General features: G+C 36.4%; 1 protein-coding gene, 1 non-coding gene and 4 pseudogenes across 7 annotated transcripts; 4 read left to right on the plus strand and 2 right to left on the minus strand.

The window, feature by feature from the left end:
• Positions 1–1,055: 1,055 nt before the first annotated feature.
• MIR396a lies at positions 1,056–1,206 on the minus strand. The gene has a single exon (NR_140623.1). It is a non-coding gene; the product is annotated as a microRNA ath-MIR396a precursor (primary transcript).
• Positions 1,207–4,230: 3,024 nt separating this feature from the next.
• AT2G10608 (uncharacterized protein) lies at positions 4,231–4,972 on the minus strand. 2 transcript variants are annotated; one of them, NM_001202593.1, is made up of 2 exons: positions 4,760–4,972; positions 4,231–4,627 (listed from the first exon to the last, which is right to left on the minus strand). In NM_001202593.1, the coding sequence occupies exons 1-2, from the start codon at positions 4,899–4,901 to the stop codon at positions 4,494–4,496; spliced, it is 276 nt and encodes a 91-aa protein (NP_001189522.1). In that variant the 5' UTR covers positions 4,902–4,972; the 3' UTR covers positions 4,231–4,493. The 2 variants fall into 2 exon arrangements, with proteins under 2 accessions (NP_001189522.1, NP_973445.2); NM_201716.2 differs by having other exon boundaries at positions 4,713–4,972.
• A 2,484-nt stretch (positions 4,973–7,456) lies between these two features.
• Positions 7,457–7,765, plus strand: AT2G10611 (annotated as a pseudogene; the record flags this gene model as incomplete). The annotated part of the gene is made up of 1 exon: positions 7,457–7,765.
• A 4,432-nt stretch (positions 7,766–12,197) lies between these two features.
• Positions 12,198–12,878, plus strand: AT2G10614 (annotated as a pseudogene; the record flags this gene model as incomplete). The annotated part of the gene is made up of 1 exon: positions 12,198–12,878.
• An 829-nt stretch (positions 12,879–13,707) lies between these two features.
• On the plus strand, positions 13,708–14,335 carry AT2G10617 (annotated as a pseudogene; the record flags this gene model as incomplete). The annotated part of the gene is made up of 1 exon: positions 13,708–14,335.
• Positions 14,336–15,952: 1,617 nt separating this feature from the next.
• AT2G10620 lies at positions 15,953–18,057 on the plus strand (annotated as a pseudogene; the record flags this gene model as incomplete). The annotated part of the gene is made up of 1 exon: positions 15,953–18,057.
• Positions 18,058–19,095: the final 1,038 nt, after the last annotated feature.

Genomic DNA, 19,095 nt, shown 5'->3' on the forward strand with positions numbered 1-19,095 from the left:
ATATTTTTTGGAAAAAGAAAATCTTGTTTGGAGATTTAAAGTGTTAATAAAATTATTTTTTAATGTTTAAAGTATTATCCAATAATATTTTAAGGCTTAAAAATGTGAATTTACCTCTTGAAATTCATATACGTATATATGATTTTTATTTCATAACACGTTGCAGTTGATAAATTTAAAAGACAAAGTTACGCTTTAGACCAGCGAGAGTTTTGCAAACAATTGAGGGTTGAATAAAAAATATTCATTAACCTCTTGAAGTTGTTTAAAAAGGTAAAATCTAGTATCAAATAAATATGAATCATTAAGACCTTGTTAAAATATTCGATAAAGCCCAAGATCTCGTTGTTCTTTAATCCTAGATTGCACATAACATCCAATCCTTTCTCCACCAATAAATCATTATCTCAAAAATAAATAATATGAAAGCATTACAAATAATGTGGATCGACCCAAGAACCTACTTCGCTACTACTTCCTCTACATCATGAATATTCAAAATGTGGTCCAGCAACACATTATTAACTCATCAACCAAACAAAATTTGCTTCTCAATTATATGCTCCGTATATTTAGCTATCTTATGAAAAGTTTTTGACCTTGATAAATTTGCAAAATCTAAATGATCGCAAAATAGAGAGATCCATCAAGGAAATGAATTCATAATTATATAATATATATCTTGACTAGACAGATCTACAGATCATCAATCTAAATAAGACAATCAACACAATCTCCCCATACCAATATTATTAAATTATACAAAATTTATAGATCCCATTTCAAAAACATTTTTGTATGTATTATATTCATAAACACCGATTAAACTCATAGACAGAAGTTAGGGTTTTTAAACAATGAATCATTTTTTTTTTTAAAGAACTTATTTAGAGATTAGAATCTTGAATCTAGCTACAATATAGTTGGTAGTCATAAAAAATAACAAAGAGAACAAAACAAAAAACACGTAAACGAAAGATCTGTGATCAGATCTGATTATGGAATCAATCACGCTTTCATATATATGAACGAAATTTAGAAAATCATTTGACTCTGTCTGTATCTTCCCACAGCTTTATTGAACCGCAAATCAATCGAGCAGAGATATGAAGAAAATCACTATTTTATGCGTAAGAGATATCAAAAGAAAAAAAAAAAAATCTGAAGAAGTTTTGCAGTTCAAGAAAGCTGTGGAAGAATACAGAGAGGGTCATGTAGAGCAGACGAAACCCTAATTGTGGAAAGAGGGAGTGAGGGGCAAAAGCGTAATATAGAGAAAGAGGGAAGTTGAAGTTGTGAGAAGGAAGATGGTCGATAGAAAGATATTTATAGGGGACAAGGGAAGAGAAGGGTCATTCTTTTACAGCACTAATCCCGAGGAGAATATTGGCTTTTTTTTTTCTGCTGTAACAAATATTTGTATTCATCAGTAATAGAATATTTATTTCTTTGCATTTGCATGTGTCGTATTGGTGTAGTCCGACTCAGTTTTTTTTATAATATGGTTGTATTCATATTACGTAAAATAATGATACTATAGTTGTCATATGATAATTATTACAAAAAACAAAATCGTTGTCATATAACCAATACTATAACCAATACTATGTTGATGACACTTCTAACAAATATAAATATTTAAAACTAAATATATCGTATAAAATCTCAAATAGACATTAAGATCGTAATTTGTTTAGTGTATTATGAATTATAAAATTAATTAACATTTTTCTTTGAATAAAATAAATATATATTCAAATAAGAGAAATGCCTAGATAGTAAAAACTAAAATTAACACAATATATACTGTTTAAATGGCCATGTATGAATTAATTGGTAGTAAAAAAATTTGTGAAAGTTGGTACTATTTTATGTAGATACCAGATATTGAATTTCAACCAAATTTTTTTTTATTGGTATGATATGGAAACATATAACTAGGAAATAGACTAAATAAATAAAAATATTGTAATGACAATAACTGTATAGAAAAATCGTCTATGTAGATATTTTTGAGTTGAAGATTACAATAATCAGGCAAAATTGGGTGGAGGAAATTTGCTTCTTTTGGTCTAACCATCACTTTATTCACAAGTGCTTCTTGTATCAGGTAATATGACTTGCCACCCCAAGCGTCAATGACCAAAACAAAAGGTAACTTTATCTATTTAGTTTTTTTTTCTTTTTTATTATTATTTTATTTTATTTAATCCGGTAGAACACTGAAATGGTATAGAATGGACTATTCTCGATCCGTAGAATTGGGTTACCACACGTCTTTCTTCGAGTTTGAAATTCCTGCCGACTATTGTGAATGGATAGTCAAATTGTCTGTATTTCTAACTACTAGATAAACTAATTAGAACAAATTCTAACTTTATCTATTTAATTATTCTATTTTTTTTTGTAGATCTTGATCTTAAAACACCTATAGAGTCCCTTAAACCAAACATTAACGAATAACATGATTAACATCTCACTCCACGGGCAGTGCGTTATATATATCCTGGAGATAAATTGACCATTGTGATCAAATCGTAAGTTTAATGACCTGGTCTATGAATTATTTAGCATTCAATTTACCAGTGTGGTGATGTTGTGAATAAACTTGTCCTGCATGATATCCATCTCCATGAAAGCGGTAAGGTAAGCATGTTACATGAGCTCCAATTATCGACAAATGTTCGGTTTACTATATTGTCCCCCATATATTAATCGTTCTGGTTTTAAATATTGTGGAATAGGAGATGGTGTATTTGCTATTGATCCTTTGTTTCATTTCATTATCTTTCGTCTTTGCCATAACATCTTGTGTTGTTCTAAATGATTTTATTTGTGGTTGCTAGTTAGTAGCGGGTGTACTTCGTATGCAATGATATTTTGACATTTTAAATTAATATGGTATTTTTGAATTGTTTTGTTTCTTCAAAATGATTTTGTGATTTTGTTTCTTGAGGACTTGTCATTCATGTACAGATGACATTATTACACATAGTGTTTGGTCAAAGTTCAATCCGTTTATAGAAAAAGAACTTTTCTCTAATACAAGTTAGGAATCGTATACATATGTGCATGTTTTTTTATTTTATTTTTGGTATAGTAAATGGGAACATAGTTTTGTTTTCTTTGTCATCAAATTATTTAGAAATCAGACGAGCGATTCTGCATGAATTGTTTATGTAAGCAATGTGTAGCGATTCTGCACGAATTGTTCGTGCCAAATTTTTTTCCAATTATGAGTGATTAAAAATAAAGAAAAGATAGTTAATTTTTTCTTTTTTATTGCTATGAAGCTCCTCCAAATATGTTGAAAATGATGGTTATTCGGTTTGAAAAAACAACAACTTTATTAAATTTGAACAATATGTAAACAAAGTTACTTTTTGACTGTCGACACCAATAATGAAAAATACTGGTAATTAATCACAAAACGATAAAATAAACAATCAAGTAAGCATTATCTTACTTCATTAAAATTAAGACTTGAAGCGTAAAATTCGTTTAGTTTTGGTTGGAATATATTTCTTAATATATATGACCGTTCAATACCTATTCTAAATAAAGAAATACATCAAAACGTTAATTTTTATTTTTGCTTAAATAAAACTAAGAAACATTAATAAATATTCTTTGGTTTATCATCATTTTTATCGGATTAAGATTAAGATGGTAATACAATAGTAATATTAGTGTGAAATATTGAAGTAGTATTTATAATTTGATTAAAAACATTATAAAAGTTAATCGACCAATATTTGATATAAGCGATGTTAATGTTTATTTTTACATTAAAGAAAAAGAAAATGTTGGGACGAGAAAAAAGAGAACATGGAGGCATGTGGGTGGTGGGGACAATGTAGTAGGAAAAGAAGGTTACAGCCCGTCTTTGCCGGGACGGAGGTCTCTTTGTCTACCTTTCTTCTCCGGACTCTCTCATTCTTCTATTATTATTTTATTTTGTTTTGGCCTTTCACATAAAGTTAATTGATCTTTGCTTGGATCGATTTTTGACGATCATAAAGCTTCAAGCTTTTTGCATCTCGTAGACTTTTCTATGCATCTGATTTTTCTTTTTTAAATTTTTTTTGAGAAAAGATTAAATTTATATCTAAATTTTTAATTTAAATTACAAAGAAAACAGACTAACCGAAAACTATAAAAACCACCAAAAACTACAACACAACAGAAGACAAGGAAAAAAGAAAAGGAAATCACAACGAAAACCCTATTAGTGGAGACCCAAAACGAAACATTGATTCTAAACAATAAAGTTTTTACATTTGCGTGGTTTCCTCGGCTCGAAAGAGCTCATGTCCTCATCTTTGTTATCACAAGCAACCCAAATTTAAAGTTGTCCTCAAACCTCAAGAAAGAGCACTTACCGCTTCTCTGAAAACTAACACAAAAACAGAGCGGCTTAAGCGGACTAAACTCACACTCGACGGCACATGAGCATCTACGGGCAGCCAGAAAAGCCGCCTCCAGCCACCAATTCATTGAGAGTAACAGAACATCTTCCACAAAATAGCGAAGCCGCTTAATCCAAACGCCGCCTCAATTCCCCATGGAGAACCCCACCAAGGCAACACGTAGTGAAAATTTTGTTGCAAACTGCTATAGGCTGATCCTACAACAAAAGAAAAAAGCAACCTAACTGAGCCACAAAAGAGCCACATTGAAGCTTCAACGTAAGACGAAGCCAAACAAAAAACCTCCACACAAACTATTGCCACATCCACATTGAACGAATATAGTAAACCTCTCTGAGAACTCCGACCAGCTAGCCACAACCACAAAGAGCCCGAGGAGAGAAGCAAATCTAAACCAAACCAGATAAACTGTCTGAGAGACCAAATCGAAGGCGAGAATGAGTCAGATCCGGAGCCGTCCTTGAGCTCCATCACCTCCTCCGCCGTCAATCTCTCCAAAATAAGAACAATTAGGTTAGAATCACCTCCACGCGAGCTCAAACACAACGCCGCAAAAGAAACAACACCACCAAGCCGAGCCCACCAAGTCGAGCCCACCAAACTAATCGACACGCTTTAGGGCTATGTATTTGAATTATCATGCTTTAGGGCTATAATTCAGTAAAGCAAAATACTTGAATTTGCAACATAAATAAATTTATAAGGTTTTGATTGATTATATGTCCTGTTGTATTACAAAATAACTAAGAATAATAAGTATTTGCACTATTTTTCTTACAACTATATTTTATTCTCAATCAAGTATTGCATACAATTTTATGTATCCGCTAAAAATATGTATCGTTTTGTGATAAGCTATGAAATATTCTAAAATAAATCCTGTTTTTAATTTTCATAAGAACAATTCTTGAAGTTGACATGTCATCTAGTTAAAAAAACAAATAAATTAAATTATTAAAAACAGCCCAAAAATTAATTAATTGTAATACCCATTAATATCTCCTTCACGTCTCTCTTAAAATATTATTTTTCTTTGTCTTTAGTTAAAAATCTGTATATACATTTTTGCAACACTTTTTTTGAAAATAAGTTTTGAAATTTGAGCTTTTATTCATCAATTATTTCAAATGGTTGGGTTTTACCCGGTTTAATTTTGTTCGGATCTTGGATAACATTAATTCTTGAAAACAATTACCATTTACTACCAAAAAATAATTCAAAATAAAATTTAATTATTTAATTACCAAATTTAATATATATAATATCTCTAAACTAACCATATTTGTTATTTACTTTAACTAATTTCCTAAAACATCTCTACCTAATCTAAACATAAATATATGATTCTTCTTTCACTTTTATTGAATTTTATATTTAATTTATTCTGAATTTATATAAATTACACATTGTTAATAAAATTTTCTATTTTTCTGTATATGATGTGATTCAAATTTTTTAAAACGGACATATATTATTCAATCGATGAAGAAATAATATGTGTACAATATCTCATATCGCTTAAAAAATTGGACAATGAATCATACTACAAAAAAGACCAAAATGATTATGAATACGAGTGAATAAGAAACTTGAGTTCTTAGACGGCCAAAACTAAAAGTGTTCGGTTTACTCCGGTTCATTATGTCAAAAATGGAAACTTTTAAAAAGTTTCAAAATATTATATATATTTAAATTTTATTTAAAGTAAACTATTATAACTGTTTCAAATACTAAAATATTTTATGAAGTTTTAAATATTATAAATATTTTATATTTATAATAATTAAATAAGAAATTTAAATATCATAAATATATAAACCTTATACTACGGGTGAAATCCTACAATTGACGGGTTTAGATCGATAATAATTTGTGACTGTATACTACGGGTGAAGTCCTAGAATTGATGGTTTTGGGTCGATAATAATACGAGACACTATACTATGTGTAAAATCCTAAAATTAACGATTAAACTATAATTAAACAATCTTAAACACTAAACAACACAAAAAATATTAACAAAACAAATACAACTTAAATAATTTTTTTTTAAAACACATCTCAAATTTTTTATAAAAATTATATACATTATAAACATGTAAATTTTATACTACGGGTGAAATCCTAGAATTGACGGATTTGTGTTGATATTAATCCATGAATGTATATTACGGGTAAACTTAACAATCAAATACAATTATACAATCTTAAACACTAAACAATATTAAGAAAACAAATACAACTTAAAATTTCAAATATTAAGTTAAAAAATATTTTCTTGCCGTGTACCATACATTTAAGTTAAACAAAATAAGAGCATATATTTATAGATCATTTTAACACAAAAATTCAAATTTATTTAATAAAAATATAGGCCCACGGTATACCGCGGGTTAATATCTAGTATTACAAAAAAAAGAAAAAAAAAACCATGATAATTAATAGTAAAGCTTAGGCAACTCCATATGTTTTCCGTTTTTGTCTTCCAAATGATCCAGTTTTACAATAAATCACGGTAACTTTTGTCAAATTCCTACAAAATATAAAATTTCAAATCAGGAAAAATTTGACTAAAAATGGTAAGAATATAAATAGCAAAAAAATAAATCTCTGTAACTTTCGTCAAACATAAATTGTAAAAATAAATTATTTACGTGTAGCACTTGTGAAGAAAATGGTCGCGTCTTTATAATTGGATTGTTGGTAGCTGCATATAACTGGATATCGGAAGAAAGAGTTGAATCATGAAATCATTTTTATCTTGTAATTAGTGTACATAAATATATTGACAAATTCACCAAAAAGTCTAATATAAATAGTAAGAATGATATTTTTACCAGTAGCACTTGTGGAGAGAATGTTCTCATCTATAAAATCAGATTTCAGGTAGCTATAGATAACTTTATATCAGAAAAATTTGAATTCTTAAGCATTTACCTTTTTTATTTTGTAATTAATAAACATAAATATATTGATGAGGTCACCGCCAGTCCTGCTAACCAGACCTGAACACCCAAATGTTGCAGGACAACCTGGACTTCATCGACAAACGCAAAGATCAGACAATGATTCGAGTTCAAAATTATCAACAAGTTGCCGCCCGCTTCTACAACTCCAATATTAAAATTCTGAGATTTAGCGTGGGAGAACTTGTCCTACGAAAAGTGTTCAGCAACACGAGAGAGATAAATGCCGAAAAATTGGGCACCAACTTGGAAGGTCCTTATCGAATCTCCGAGGTAGTTCGCGACGACGTCTATTAGCTCGAAAAAGTAATCAAGGGAATACCTGAGTTACGGTCTTGGAATGCCATGCATCTAAAAAAATACCACGAAAATGCTCTCTACAAAATTGAACTACGATAAGGCTTGACCCCTTGGCATGGTACGTAGGCAGCTCCCCCAAGAGTGCAGCCACCACCGCAATCAAACTACGTCATGGCTTGATCCCGTAACAGGGTACGTAGGCAGATCCCCCAGGAGTGCATCCACCAATATAACCCTACTTCAGCGTAGGTCAATCCCTTAGCAAGACATGAAGAGACCACGCCGTCGGCACAACCAAACCACGATGAATTACGCTCCTCTCTGATAGTTAGTTTTTTGAGGTCTAACTATGTTGTGTTCAATTTTACCTTAAACACTAACATGTCGATGCAACAATAAGGGGTGTCAATCCATTTCACAGTGATTGCTAGGTGATGCGTGTTCTATTTTGCCTCAGGCCTTTACCTGAAACACCACACGACTACTACAAGTGCATACTATATTGGAGTATTATTTGAGGATCGAATCCACAGGGAGTGTAGCTACAAGGAAGAATTCAAGTTAGGTAACCTGGATCAAGACAAAGAAAAGAGTGGAGGTTGTTGTATGCAGTGAAAATAAGTAAAGAATGCAATAAAAGTAAAAAGCAATAAAACGAAACTAATGAAAAGGCAATAAAAGTAGAAAGCAATAAAGAGAGCGGTATAAAATAAGTAAAACGAAACGCTAGATCATCTAGGGTTTTCTCCAGGCGTCATGGTTCAATTAGTAAGGTATAGATTTCTAATTCAGGTGATAACATGGTTAGGTTTGTTTACTTCCAAATTTTCGGACATACAAAACTCTATCAAGACCAGCTAAACCCAAACGGTTAATAGGTGAAAGCCGGCTATTATCACTAATATCTTGCATACTCAGTTGCCCTATCGGTTAGTAGGTGCTAACATGATTTCAAAATACAAGATCAAAGCATTAAGTTCAAATTCGATTCTAGTCCATAAGTCCCTATCACTCGGCGGGTGTGCAACGGTTATAGTTCTTCATTCAGTTGAGCTAGTTCAAGCATTCAAACGAGATTTTGCCAAAGAATGAAATACCTAAGGTCAAGTAATAGGTGGCGTTCCGGATATACAAGCATTAAGATCAAACAAAACCATAGAAACCGCCAACCTAAATCAAATCTAAAGTCCCCATGAATACCCTTTGAAACCCCCCTAAAACCTAACTAGAGATCTACTCACACATACTCAAAGAACACAACATCATATGAATAAGAAATTTCATAAAAGAGAGTATGAGTAGAGACAAGGGTTTAGAGATCTTCTCTGGAATTCCAAAGCTTTATAAATCTTCTTCCTGTTACAAGTAGAGAATACAGAATTGAAGAGAAAAGAGAGATCTAAAGAAGAACAAGAGGAGGACGACTTTTGGGGCGGTGAGAGCCGCAAGAGGCAGCCTTTTTCGTGGTTGTTTTCTAGGGTTTCCCCTAAACTTGTATTACAGGGCTTCATTAGGTCAAAGGGTAGAAACGTCTTTCCATTGATTAGTAAGTGATGGGCCAAGTTCTTGGGCTTCTTAGGGTTGCTGGAAGTCGGTGGCAAGAGGAAGGGAACGTGGTTGTGCGCCCTAGTGGTCGGTGAAAGACTCGAGGAGACGCCTGGGTTCAAGTCACCTTGGCAGGCGGTTTTAAATTGATCATTTTTAAAACCGTGATTCTAGGACATGCCTTCACTGTTCAGGCCATAACTTATGACTGGCTTCGTGGATTGCTTCGATTCAACTTTGACGTTAATCTTGACTCTTCTAGCTTTCCAATGAAACCGAGATACCCTCATGCCAATCGGGAAGACCTTGGCCGGATGTGAAACATCTGAGGCACATAAACTAAACTGAAACGGATTTTTGTTGACTTCTACTCCTTTTTGCATGAAAAATTAATAATTCTTCCTTGAAGCTCAAATACTTGAAATATGCCTTTAATTGCCCTTTAACTCTTGATTTCTCCATGGAAAATCTAATAAAAATATAGTAAAAGTGGGCGAAAATACGATGTTATCAACTCCCCCAGACTTAGACTTTGTTGTCCTCAAGCAAACAACAAAGCCAAGCTGGTGGAGAGATTTTGAAAAAAGCAGAAGTCTCTTACTATCAGAGACCATGTCCTAAAAGATATCATGTGGACGCGTAAAGACAAAAACTTCACGTTAGAACATTCTCACTATATAATCAAAACATTCACTATCCTTATCCATCCGTCTCGGACCTACAAGAGAACTCAAGAATCTCATCAGTTAACCCTCTTCATTTATTAAAAGTAGCGTGAGATTTCTCACTAGAGGGTGTCATTCGGGGTAGACGGAACTTGGTATGAATTGGTGTTTAAGTGGGGGAGTTAAAGTGTTTAGAGTTACCGTATAGTCTCGAATGCAGGATATGTTGCAAAACCGCAAGAGCTATCAAATTGGTTGAGGTCCACAGTTTCCAACCACGTCTTCTATTAAACACCTCTTTCTCCTTTACTTCTTTCTTACTTTCGGTTCCCCTAGACTTAGGTTTTTCTGAGGGGGCCCTCTACTGCAATTGGCTCATCTCTCCTTTAAGTTTCCATGTCTTTCCTTCGAACTATGCCACTAGACTCTCTTGGTTGTAATGTTTCCTTTCCTTCCTTTTCTTTTCTTTTTTTTTTTAATTTTTTTTTATTTTTATGGAAGGGGAAACAAAACTTTGAAACACCGAGTCTAATGAGCTTACTTTTTGAATTGGTTCCAAGGAAGAATAAACTCTTAGGCCGTTTGTTGCAATCTCTTATTTTTGCTTCATTTTTGTCTTTATGGCGGGAAACTGTGTTGTTCCATTTTCTCCAACGTTTTTGCACATATCTGCTAAATGAAAAAGGAAAAGAGAATGCATGAGGCTTGAAAAAAGGATAGGGTTTAAGGGTAGGAACCACTAAAAATGAGTGGCCATTCAAGATCAGCAGAGAGTAGTAAAAAGGGATAAGAAGTCCTGAATGTATATGCTCGTTTCCCCGCTCTAACACCCCTTCATGAGAAAGAATTAAGATCAGGTTAATTCGTCCAAATAAAATAGAGTTAACGTTAGGTCAAACAAAGTCTCTGTAGTGAGAATTCAGGGGATAGATACGGTAGTGGGTTTCTAGGTATTGTCCGTCCTTGTGAGTCCTGCAAAACTTGTCACTTAGGGTATGAGTTAGCACATTGTAATGGTCTTATTAATCATATAGTAGGTTCATTGTTCCCTACATTGTCCTTGCCCAATGGTACCTTGAAAAGAAATAAAAACTGAAAATAAAAGCTTTTTGCTTTGTTAGAGCGTATCAGTGTAAAAAGTGGATAAAGGTCTCAAGTCAACAAAATAATGAGTAGCATTAGTAGTAACAGATTCATTAACCCCCCATACTTACTTCACACCGTCCCCAGTGTGAGAATGAGCATAGGGATGAATCTGTGAGAAAGATAGGTTAAGAACAATGTCACCTTGGTTGTGGTGACTAACCGGATGGTCTCTCTCCTTGCTTAACATCGCTCATACTCGGCTTAGTATGGTTGAATTCCATGATATTAATCTCCATTCGCATCTTCCTTGAAACAAAAACCTAAAACAACCAATAACTTTAACAAAACAAAATAAATAAAAAGATACCTAAGATAGATTTGATCTTGTTGTTGTCAATACGGAAACGAATAAGATCAAATTCGTGCTGACGAGTGGTGTGAATGGATGGCGGACAGTTGCGGGCTTGGCCAAAAGGTTGGAGTGGGTTGGTTAATAAACGACCATGTGTTGGATGGGGTCACCGGTCGTTGGGATGGGTGGAATGGTCGCAGGTTAAACGAATCCATCGACGAACCGATCGGCCGTGTCGGTGCAACTTCTCTTACCTATTCACGTGTTGGCCGTAGTTGGCCGAGTCTTGGCCGGCTTCGTTTGCGTTTGGCCGGACCGGTGGACAAGATGTTACTTGGGCCGCCAGGTGGGGCAAGTCGGTGAAGGTGTGGCACAGTCCGGTGGTCTTTGGCCAGAGGATGGCGCATATGGGCGGTGTCGGTTACTCGGGCGAGTAGCCGGGCCGGTTGTCAGGGTGCCTAGTGACGGGTTCTGGTGACCCTCCTTCCTTCTCTTCTTTTTGGGTTTTTCTATTTTTTATTTTTCTATTTTTCTTTTTTGTTTTTAAAAAGTCTTGAAACAAATACTGGAGAGATCAAAAGCAAAAGCAAAGTTTAAATCCTAAAGAAAATATTTACCTAGTGGGTTGGCTCCCACATAGCGCACTTGTTTAACGTCGTTGGCTCGACATTTGGGAACCAATTAGGTTCAATGAGGAGGAGCTTCAGGGATCGCTTCTCCTTTGGGAATCCTTGATGTATTGATATGCTGCCCCAGCTTCTACGGTAAGTGATAACTGTGTATTTTACATGTTTTGAGCATCCATTTGTCACGAAATTAGCATCATATCACCACTGTTTTATACCATTTCACATCATTTGTCATCACTTTGCCTGCATATTGCATATTTGTGTTGTTTTCAGGTGATCTGGAGATGTTGCTAAGCTAATTGGAAGAAGTGAATCTGATCAAATCAACATACTCGACCAATACTGCTCGAGTACCGTCATCCTGGACTTCAAGAAATACTTGGCCACAACCTCTTCAACATACCACTCGACCCCCTTGTCGAGTAGACGACTCCACCACTTCACAAGACCACTCGACCCCCTGGTCGAGTAGCTGCCTTCACCATTCCTCATCACTACTCGACCAAGTGATCGAGTATCACCACATCCAATTCTCGCCGTCCACTCGATCACTCCCACTCGACCACGAGGTCGAGTACTACCACAACCACCTACTTGACCAATCACTCTACCACGTTGTCGAGTCCCTTGTCATCAGCCACTCGATTGTCCACTCTGTCACCAAGTCGAGTCTCACCATCATCCACCACTCGACCAATCACTCGACCAATCACTCGACCACCTGGGTCGAGTAGAGTTCTTAATCCATCCCAATATGATGTCGTCCCAATACAGTTCTTAATTCGGCCCAATAAGTAGCATGTATTTTACATTTTCGAAGACAAAGTTTTATTCCGCAAACTCTGTGTGTTCTTGACATTTTGTAATCCGGATTTCTATTAATCTATTCAGTATTTGCTTTTCATTTCTTTTACTAAGTTGTTCATCCTGTTATCATCTTGCTATTACTTTGTTGCTATCATGTTTTCATTCTTATCGTCGTTTATGCTTTTTGCAATGATGTCTGAGTAGTGAGTAGGTTTCTGAGGATGAGTTAGAGTAGTTTAGAATTCTCATTATGCTAGGTGGTTGAGTTTGATTTTTCGATCCCTTCTGGATTAGTTGTTCTTAATGCCTATTGCTTTCTGATCAACTGTAATTTGAGCCCAGACTTTTTTGCGCCCAAAACGTGTTCGATGAAATGTATGAACCACTATTTCCAGAGATTCGTGACTATGTACCAAGGTATTGGTTGCAGGAAGCGTTTTGGCTTTAACTTGTTGATTCGTAATGCCTGTTAGGTTAGCTCTCGTCAATGGTGATTGAGTCTGGGACTGGTTTAACTTGAGGGTCTTTGTTGCGGTGGCACTTAGATTTGGTTATCGAACTTGTTGTTTAGGAATAATTTATTGAGCATGTCAATCACCTGTAACTGAGGAAACAAACTACTCAATTACCCCATCCTCCGGAATTTTTCATCTAATTGACTTCTTGTTTACTCTGTTATTGTTTACTGCATCTTGTTATACCTTTTGCGTAGTTTTTGCAATTTTTGCCTGTTACTCGACCTGATACACGACCACCTAGTTGTCTGGCAACAAACTGTGCAGTCGAGTATCCATGTTACATTTTCTGTCTGTAACTCGACTTGTCACTCGACCACACCCACTGCCTGGCAACGAGCTGTGTTGGTCGAGTGTTTTACTGTTTCTGCTTGAATATTTTGTTTCCTGCATGTTCACTTTGGACTGCTAGAAAGGATACAACAATTTTAAGACTAATAACCCCAACCTCTCTTACCGCAGCACAAACGTTGCTGATCCACAGGATCAAGTGTATCCTCCATAGCAACAACAAGGTCAGAACAAACCCTTTGTTCCCTACAACTAAGGTTTTGTTCCAAAGCAACAATTTCAAGGGAACTACCAACAGCAACCACCATCAGGGTTTGCAGCACAGTTACACTGACATGAAACTAATGCTACAACACCTGCTTCACGGACAAGCATCTGGCTCCATGGAGATTGCTAAGAAGATATTTGAGTTACACAATAAGCTGGACTATAGCTACAATGATCTAAATGTCAAGGTGGAGACACTGAGTACCAAAGTTCAATACTTAGAGGGAAATTCCGCATCTACTTCCGCTCAGAAACAGACAAGCCAACTTCCAGGAAAAGCAATTCAGAATCCAAAAGAATATGCTCATGCTATCACCTTGCGCAGTGGAAAAGCACTTCCAACCATAGAGGCACCTAAGACAGTCACTGTAGTGACCCTCGCTAAAGGGTAAGCGGCCAAGCCGGAAAACATCAAAGAACGACCGAGGAAGAACTGGAAGAGAAAGAAATAGTAAAGGGACGAAAGCCAAAGAGATGGGCAAGGTAAAAATGACCTTGGCCAATTCTAATTCAAAACCGGGTCATCCTAACGAAACCAAAACGGGAGAAAATTGTCCTGAGTACATGGTCAATTCCCAAATGTGTCCAAAAGGTGTTAAATCATTTAAGGGCAAACAAAATTACTATTTGGGAAAGAATTGGCAAAGATGGGCAAGAATGGGCAAGATTGGGCAATACAGGCGTTCCATGGGTGAAAGTTTGCCATCCCGAGCTTTGACTGCGCCATGGTCCATGGACACGTGGGCTGGCTTACTTGGAGCCCAAGAAAAGTTGCTTGGAGCCAAATTTATGAGGATTGTAGCCAAAGTTTCCTCTTCCACGTGTCATCGTCCCATTTCTGAAGCATATGTGTCTTCACTGGCGGGGGACATGTGTCCCGCAAAATGTCACCACCAGATGACATGCATTTCTTTGGAGGCCAATCTGTCCCACCTATAAATACTTGACCAAACTCGAGCCATTTGATGGGAGAAAGAAGAGAGAACCGAAAGGCTGCCCGACTCATAAAATTTGCCCGCGATTGAGAAAATTTGCCCTTAACTAAAGAATTTATGTCCGTGATTGAGAATTCCTACCCATGAGTGAGAAATCCATGCCGTTATCCTGTCCGATTGAGAACCTCCCGAGGAACACGTCCCATAAATGTTTATTTGGAGTAAAGCTTCATGAATCAAGGCTGCTTCTATCAAGAGGTGTTAGATCAAGATGAGGAGAGTTTAATTGAGCTGGGATCAAGATTCGGAAGTCATGGAATGTCCGAGAATCATTGAAGCTAACCTTAAACCTTCAACCGAATCTCTGTGAGTCTCGATGCATGTGATATGGCACATAATAGGTTTGGATGTTTATTTGGGTGATTGATTGCTTGTTTGGTTGCATGATCATATACTCTTGCATTCATTGATTTATTTCATGAATCATATGAGTAGTAGTTAATGGTGTGAATGATGGTACTAAGCCGCATATGATATCCTTTAGATTCTTATGCTTATGGCTTATGGTTGGGAGGTTTTGTTGAGTAAGGATATTGATGATTCTCTGTGTTTAAGTAACCATGTCTCATCATATCTTGAAATGTTGGGTCTTGATGTGTAGTGCGAAGGGCACAGAGAGACGGGCTAGCTACCCTGGTCGAGTTGTCTACGCGACGGTGTAGCGTTTTGGTAGGGATGCTCCGGTTACATGCCTTTGTGGTTGTAAAGCAGGAGATCCCGAGAGTTTGTGTTTTTGGTGTGGGGGTGTTTGAAGGCAGCATATCGGGCCCTATTTAAAAGACTTAATAAAATTGGAGTCTTAATTGCATTTGCATGTTTTTGGTAGATGCTTCGGCAAGCTACCTTTCGTTGGTATTCTATGTTGCGTGTTTCGTGTTATGATTATGGGATGGGGAACTAATATCTGTTGCAGGTAGACCGAGCTCACTAAGTAATCTTAGATTAATTATGACTCCATTTGTTTTGCAGGAAACCTTAGTGGGAACCATTAGAGAGATGCTCAGGACGTAGGAAAGCCGATACAGAGTTTGTTGCTTTTTGCAAAACTTAATGGTTTTGATTCTTGATTTGATTGAGCGTATGTGCTCGTGGCGCCATTGTTAAAACGTTTTGGATACTTGGTGTACGAAAGTTATATGTTATAAAAGATTATTTTCATATAAAGAGTGTGTTTCATGCGATATTAGTCTTGTCCAAACTGACATAACTCACGATCATGGCAAGGGCTAAAAAGCCTAACCGCGTTCGTGAGGGATGGTTCATGTGGGTAATTCGGCTAAGGGTCTAAATCCGTTTGGAACCTAAGTTGGGTTGTCCGTGTGAGCTATCAATGTGGCTTTTCCGGGTTGCCCTTGGCTTGTCTGGCCATATAGCGATTCGGGGGCGTTATAGTCACTGAGGACAGTGTAGATCATGATGGGGAGGATTTCAGTCTCACTAAAGATCAAGCTGACAAGGAACTCGAGCAGCCACTTGACCAGTCACTCGAGCAACCACTCGACCATTTCACTCGACCACCCTTCCCAATAACAGCACCAACTGCTGTGAAACCAGTTGTTGTCAAAAACAAAGAAAAGGTCTTTGTTCCTCCTCCTTACAAACCACACCCTTCATTTCCTGGCCGTCACAAGAAAGCATTGGCACATAAGTATAGAGTTATGTTTGCCAAGAACATCAAGGAGGTAGAGTTGCAGATACCTCTTGTTGACGCTCTAGCACTAATCATGGATTCCCACAAGTTTCTGAAAGACTTGATCGTGGAGAGAATTCAAGAATTGCAAGGTATGGTAGTATTGAGTGACGAATGCAGTGCTATTATACAAAAGAAGATCATTCACAAGAAGCTTAGTGATCCTGGCTCATTCACTTTACCATGCTCTTTAGGTCCATTGGCTTTCAACAAATGCCTATGTGATTTAGGAGCATCAGCCAGTCTCATGCCACTCTCTGTTACCAAAAGATTGGGGTTCACTCAATACAAATCCTGCAATATATCCCTTATCCTAGCTGACAGATCAGTAAGGATCCCTCATGATTTTCTCGAAAACATACCAATCAGAATTAGAGCTGTAGAGATACCTACTGACTTTGTAGTCCTGGAGATGGATGAAGAGCCCAAAGACCATTTGATTTTGGGAAGACCATTCTTAACAACTGTAGGAGCTATGATATATATCAAGAAAGGGAAAATCAATCTAAACCTTGGCAAAGATTTTAGGATGACCTTTGACGTGAAAGATACAATGAAGAAGCCTACTATAGAAGGACAACTCTTGCTGATGAGTTACTGGAAGAGCTTGCAGAAGAAGATCACCTTAACAGTTATTTAACCAAAAGTGGTGAAGATGGGTTTCTACATTTGGAGACTTTGGGACACCAAAAGCTGTTAGACTCACATAGAGCGATGGAAGAATCAGAACTCTTTGGGAATTGAATGGACCAACAACAGAGGTGATGGTAATGAGTGAAGAAAGGTCAACACAAGTTCAACCCACTCACTCGAGTACATACTCGACCCATCACTCGACCGCAACCACCATCGACTCTGGGGAGCTAATCATTCTGACTTCAGATGACTGGGTTGAACTCAAGGCACCGAAGGTTTATCTCAAACCACTTCCTCAAGGTTTGAGGTACGCATTCCTTGGTCCAAACTCTACTTACCTCGTGATCATTAATGCTGAGTTAAATGATGGTGAAGTGAACTTGCTATTATCTGAACTTAGAAAGTATAGGAGAGTAATTGGTTATTCACTATCTGACATTAAGGGAATTTCACCTAGTTTATGCAATTATAGGATCCATCTTGAAAACGTATCCTATTCTAGCATTGAACCACAAAGGAGGTTAAATCCTAACTTGAAAGAAGTAGTGTAAAAAGAAATTTTGAAACTGCTTGATGCTGGTGTCATTTACCCTATCTCTGATAGTACCTGGGTTTCTCCAATGCATTGCGTCTCTAAAAAGGGCGGAATGACTTTTGTTAAAAATGAAAGGATGAATTGATCCCTACTAGAACTATAACTGGGCATAGAATGTGTATTCATTATAGAAAGCTAAATGCTACATCTAGGAAAATTCATTTTCCTTTACCATTCATTGATCAAATGCTTGAACGCTTAGCTAATCACCCATACTATTGCTTTCTTAATGGATATAGTGGTTTCTTTCAAATACCAATTGACCCTAATGAGCAAGAACCGAAGCTAAAAGGGGAAAAAGAAGTTATCAAAGTAGAGTAAAAGAGAAAGAGAATAAGCGTTAAGCTTAAAGTGTCTTGACAAGAGGTTAACTTGTCTGAATTCAACGGTAGCTAGAATCACTTCCGGCAACGGCGCCAAAAACCTTGATGCGTGTTTTATTTCGCCTCAGGTTTTTACCTGAAAGACCACACGACTACTGCAAGTGCATAGTATATCAGAGTAGTTTTTGAGGATCGAATCCACAAGGAGTGTAGCTACAAGGAAGAATTCAAGTTAGGTAACCTGGATCAAGACAAAGAAAAGAGTGGGGGTTGTTGTATGCAGTGAAAATAAGTAAAGAATGGAATAAAAGTAAAAAGCAATAAAAGGAAATTAATGAAAAGGCAATAAAAGTAGAAAGCAAAAAAGAGAGCGGTGTAAAATAAGTAAAACGAAACGCTAGATCATCTAGGGTTTTCTCCGCGTGTCATGGTTCAATCAGTAAGGTATAGATTCTAATTCAGGTGATAACATGGTTAGGTTTGTGTACTTCCAAATTTTCGGACATACAAAACTCTATCAAGACCACCTAACCCTAACGGTTAGTAGGTGAAAGCCAGCTATTATCAATAATATCTTGCGTACTCAGTTGCCCTATCGGTTAGTAGGTGCTAACATGGTTTCAAAATACAAGATCAAAGCATTAAGTTCAAATTCGATTCTAGTCCATAAGTCCCTATCACTTGGCGGGTGTGCAACGGTTATAGTTCTTTATTCAGTTGAGCTAGTTCATGCATTCAAACGAGATTTTGCCAAATAATGAAATACCTAAGGTCAAGTACTAGGTGGCGTTCCGGACATACAAGCATTAAGATTCAACTCAACTAGACAGAATAGTGTAAACGATCAAAGAAAACCATAGAAACCGCCAAACTAAATCAGATCTAAAGTCCCCATGAATACCCTTTGAACCCCCCCCCCCCCTTAAAACCTAACTAGAGTTCTACTCACATATACTCAAGGAACACAACATCATACGAATAAGAAATTGCATAAAAGAGAGTA

The sequence above is a fragment of the Arabidopsis thaliana genome, chromosome 2 (genome assembly GCF_000001735.4).
Source record: "Arabidopsis thaliana chromosome 2, partial sequence".
Taxonomy (NCBI): domain Eukaryota; kingdom Viridiplantae; phylum Streptophyta; class Magnoliopsida; order Brassicales; family Brassicaceae; genus Arabidopsis; species Arabidopsis thaliana.

What these genes read in the sequence shown, in the direction of transcription:
- AT2G10608 (NM_201716.2), bottom strand. Translation starts at nt 4,901, where the DNA reads ATGGAGCTCAAGGACGGCTCCGGATCTGACTCATTCTCGCCTTCGATT. An exon ending in TGGCAATAGTTTGTGTGGAG is followed by an intron (nt 4,628 to 4,712) that starts GTTTTTTGTTTG and finishes CTTTTGTTGTAG; the next exon opens with GATCAGCCTATAGCAGTTTG.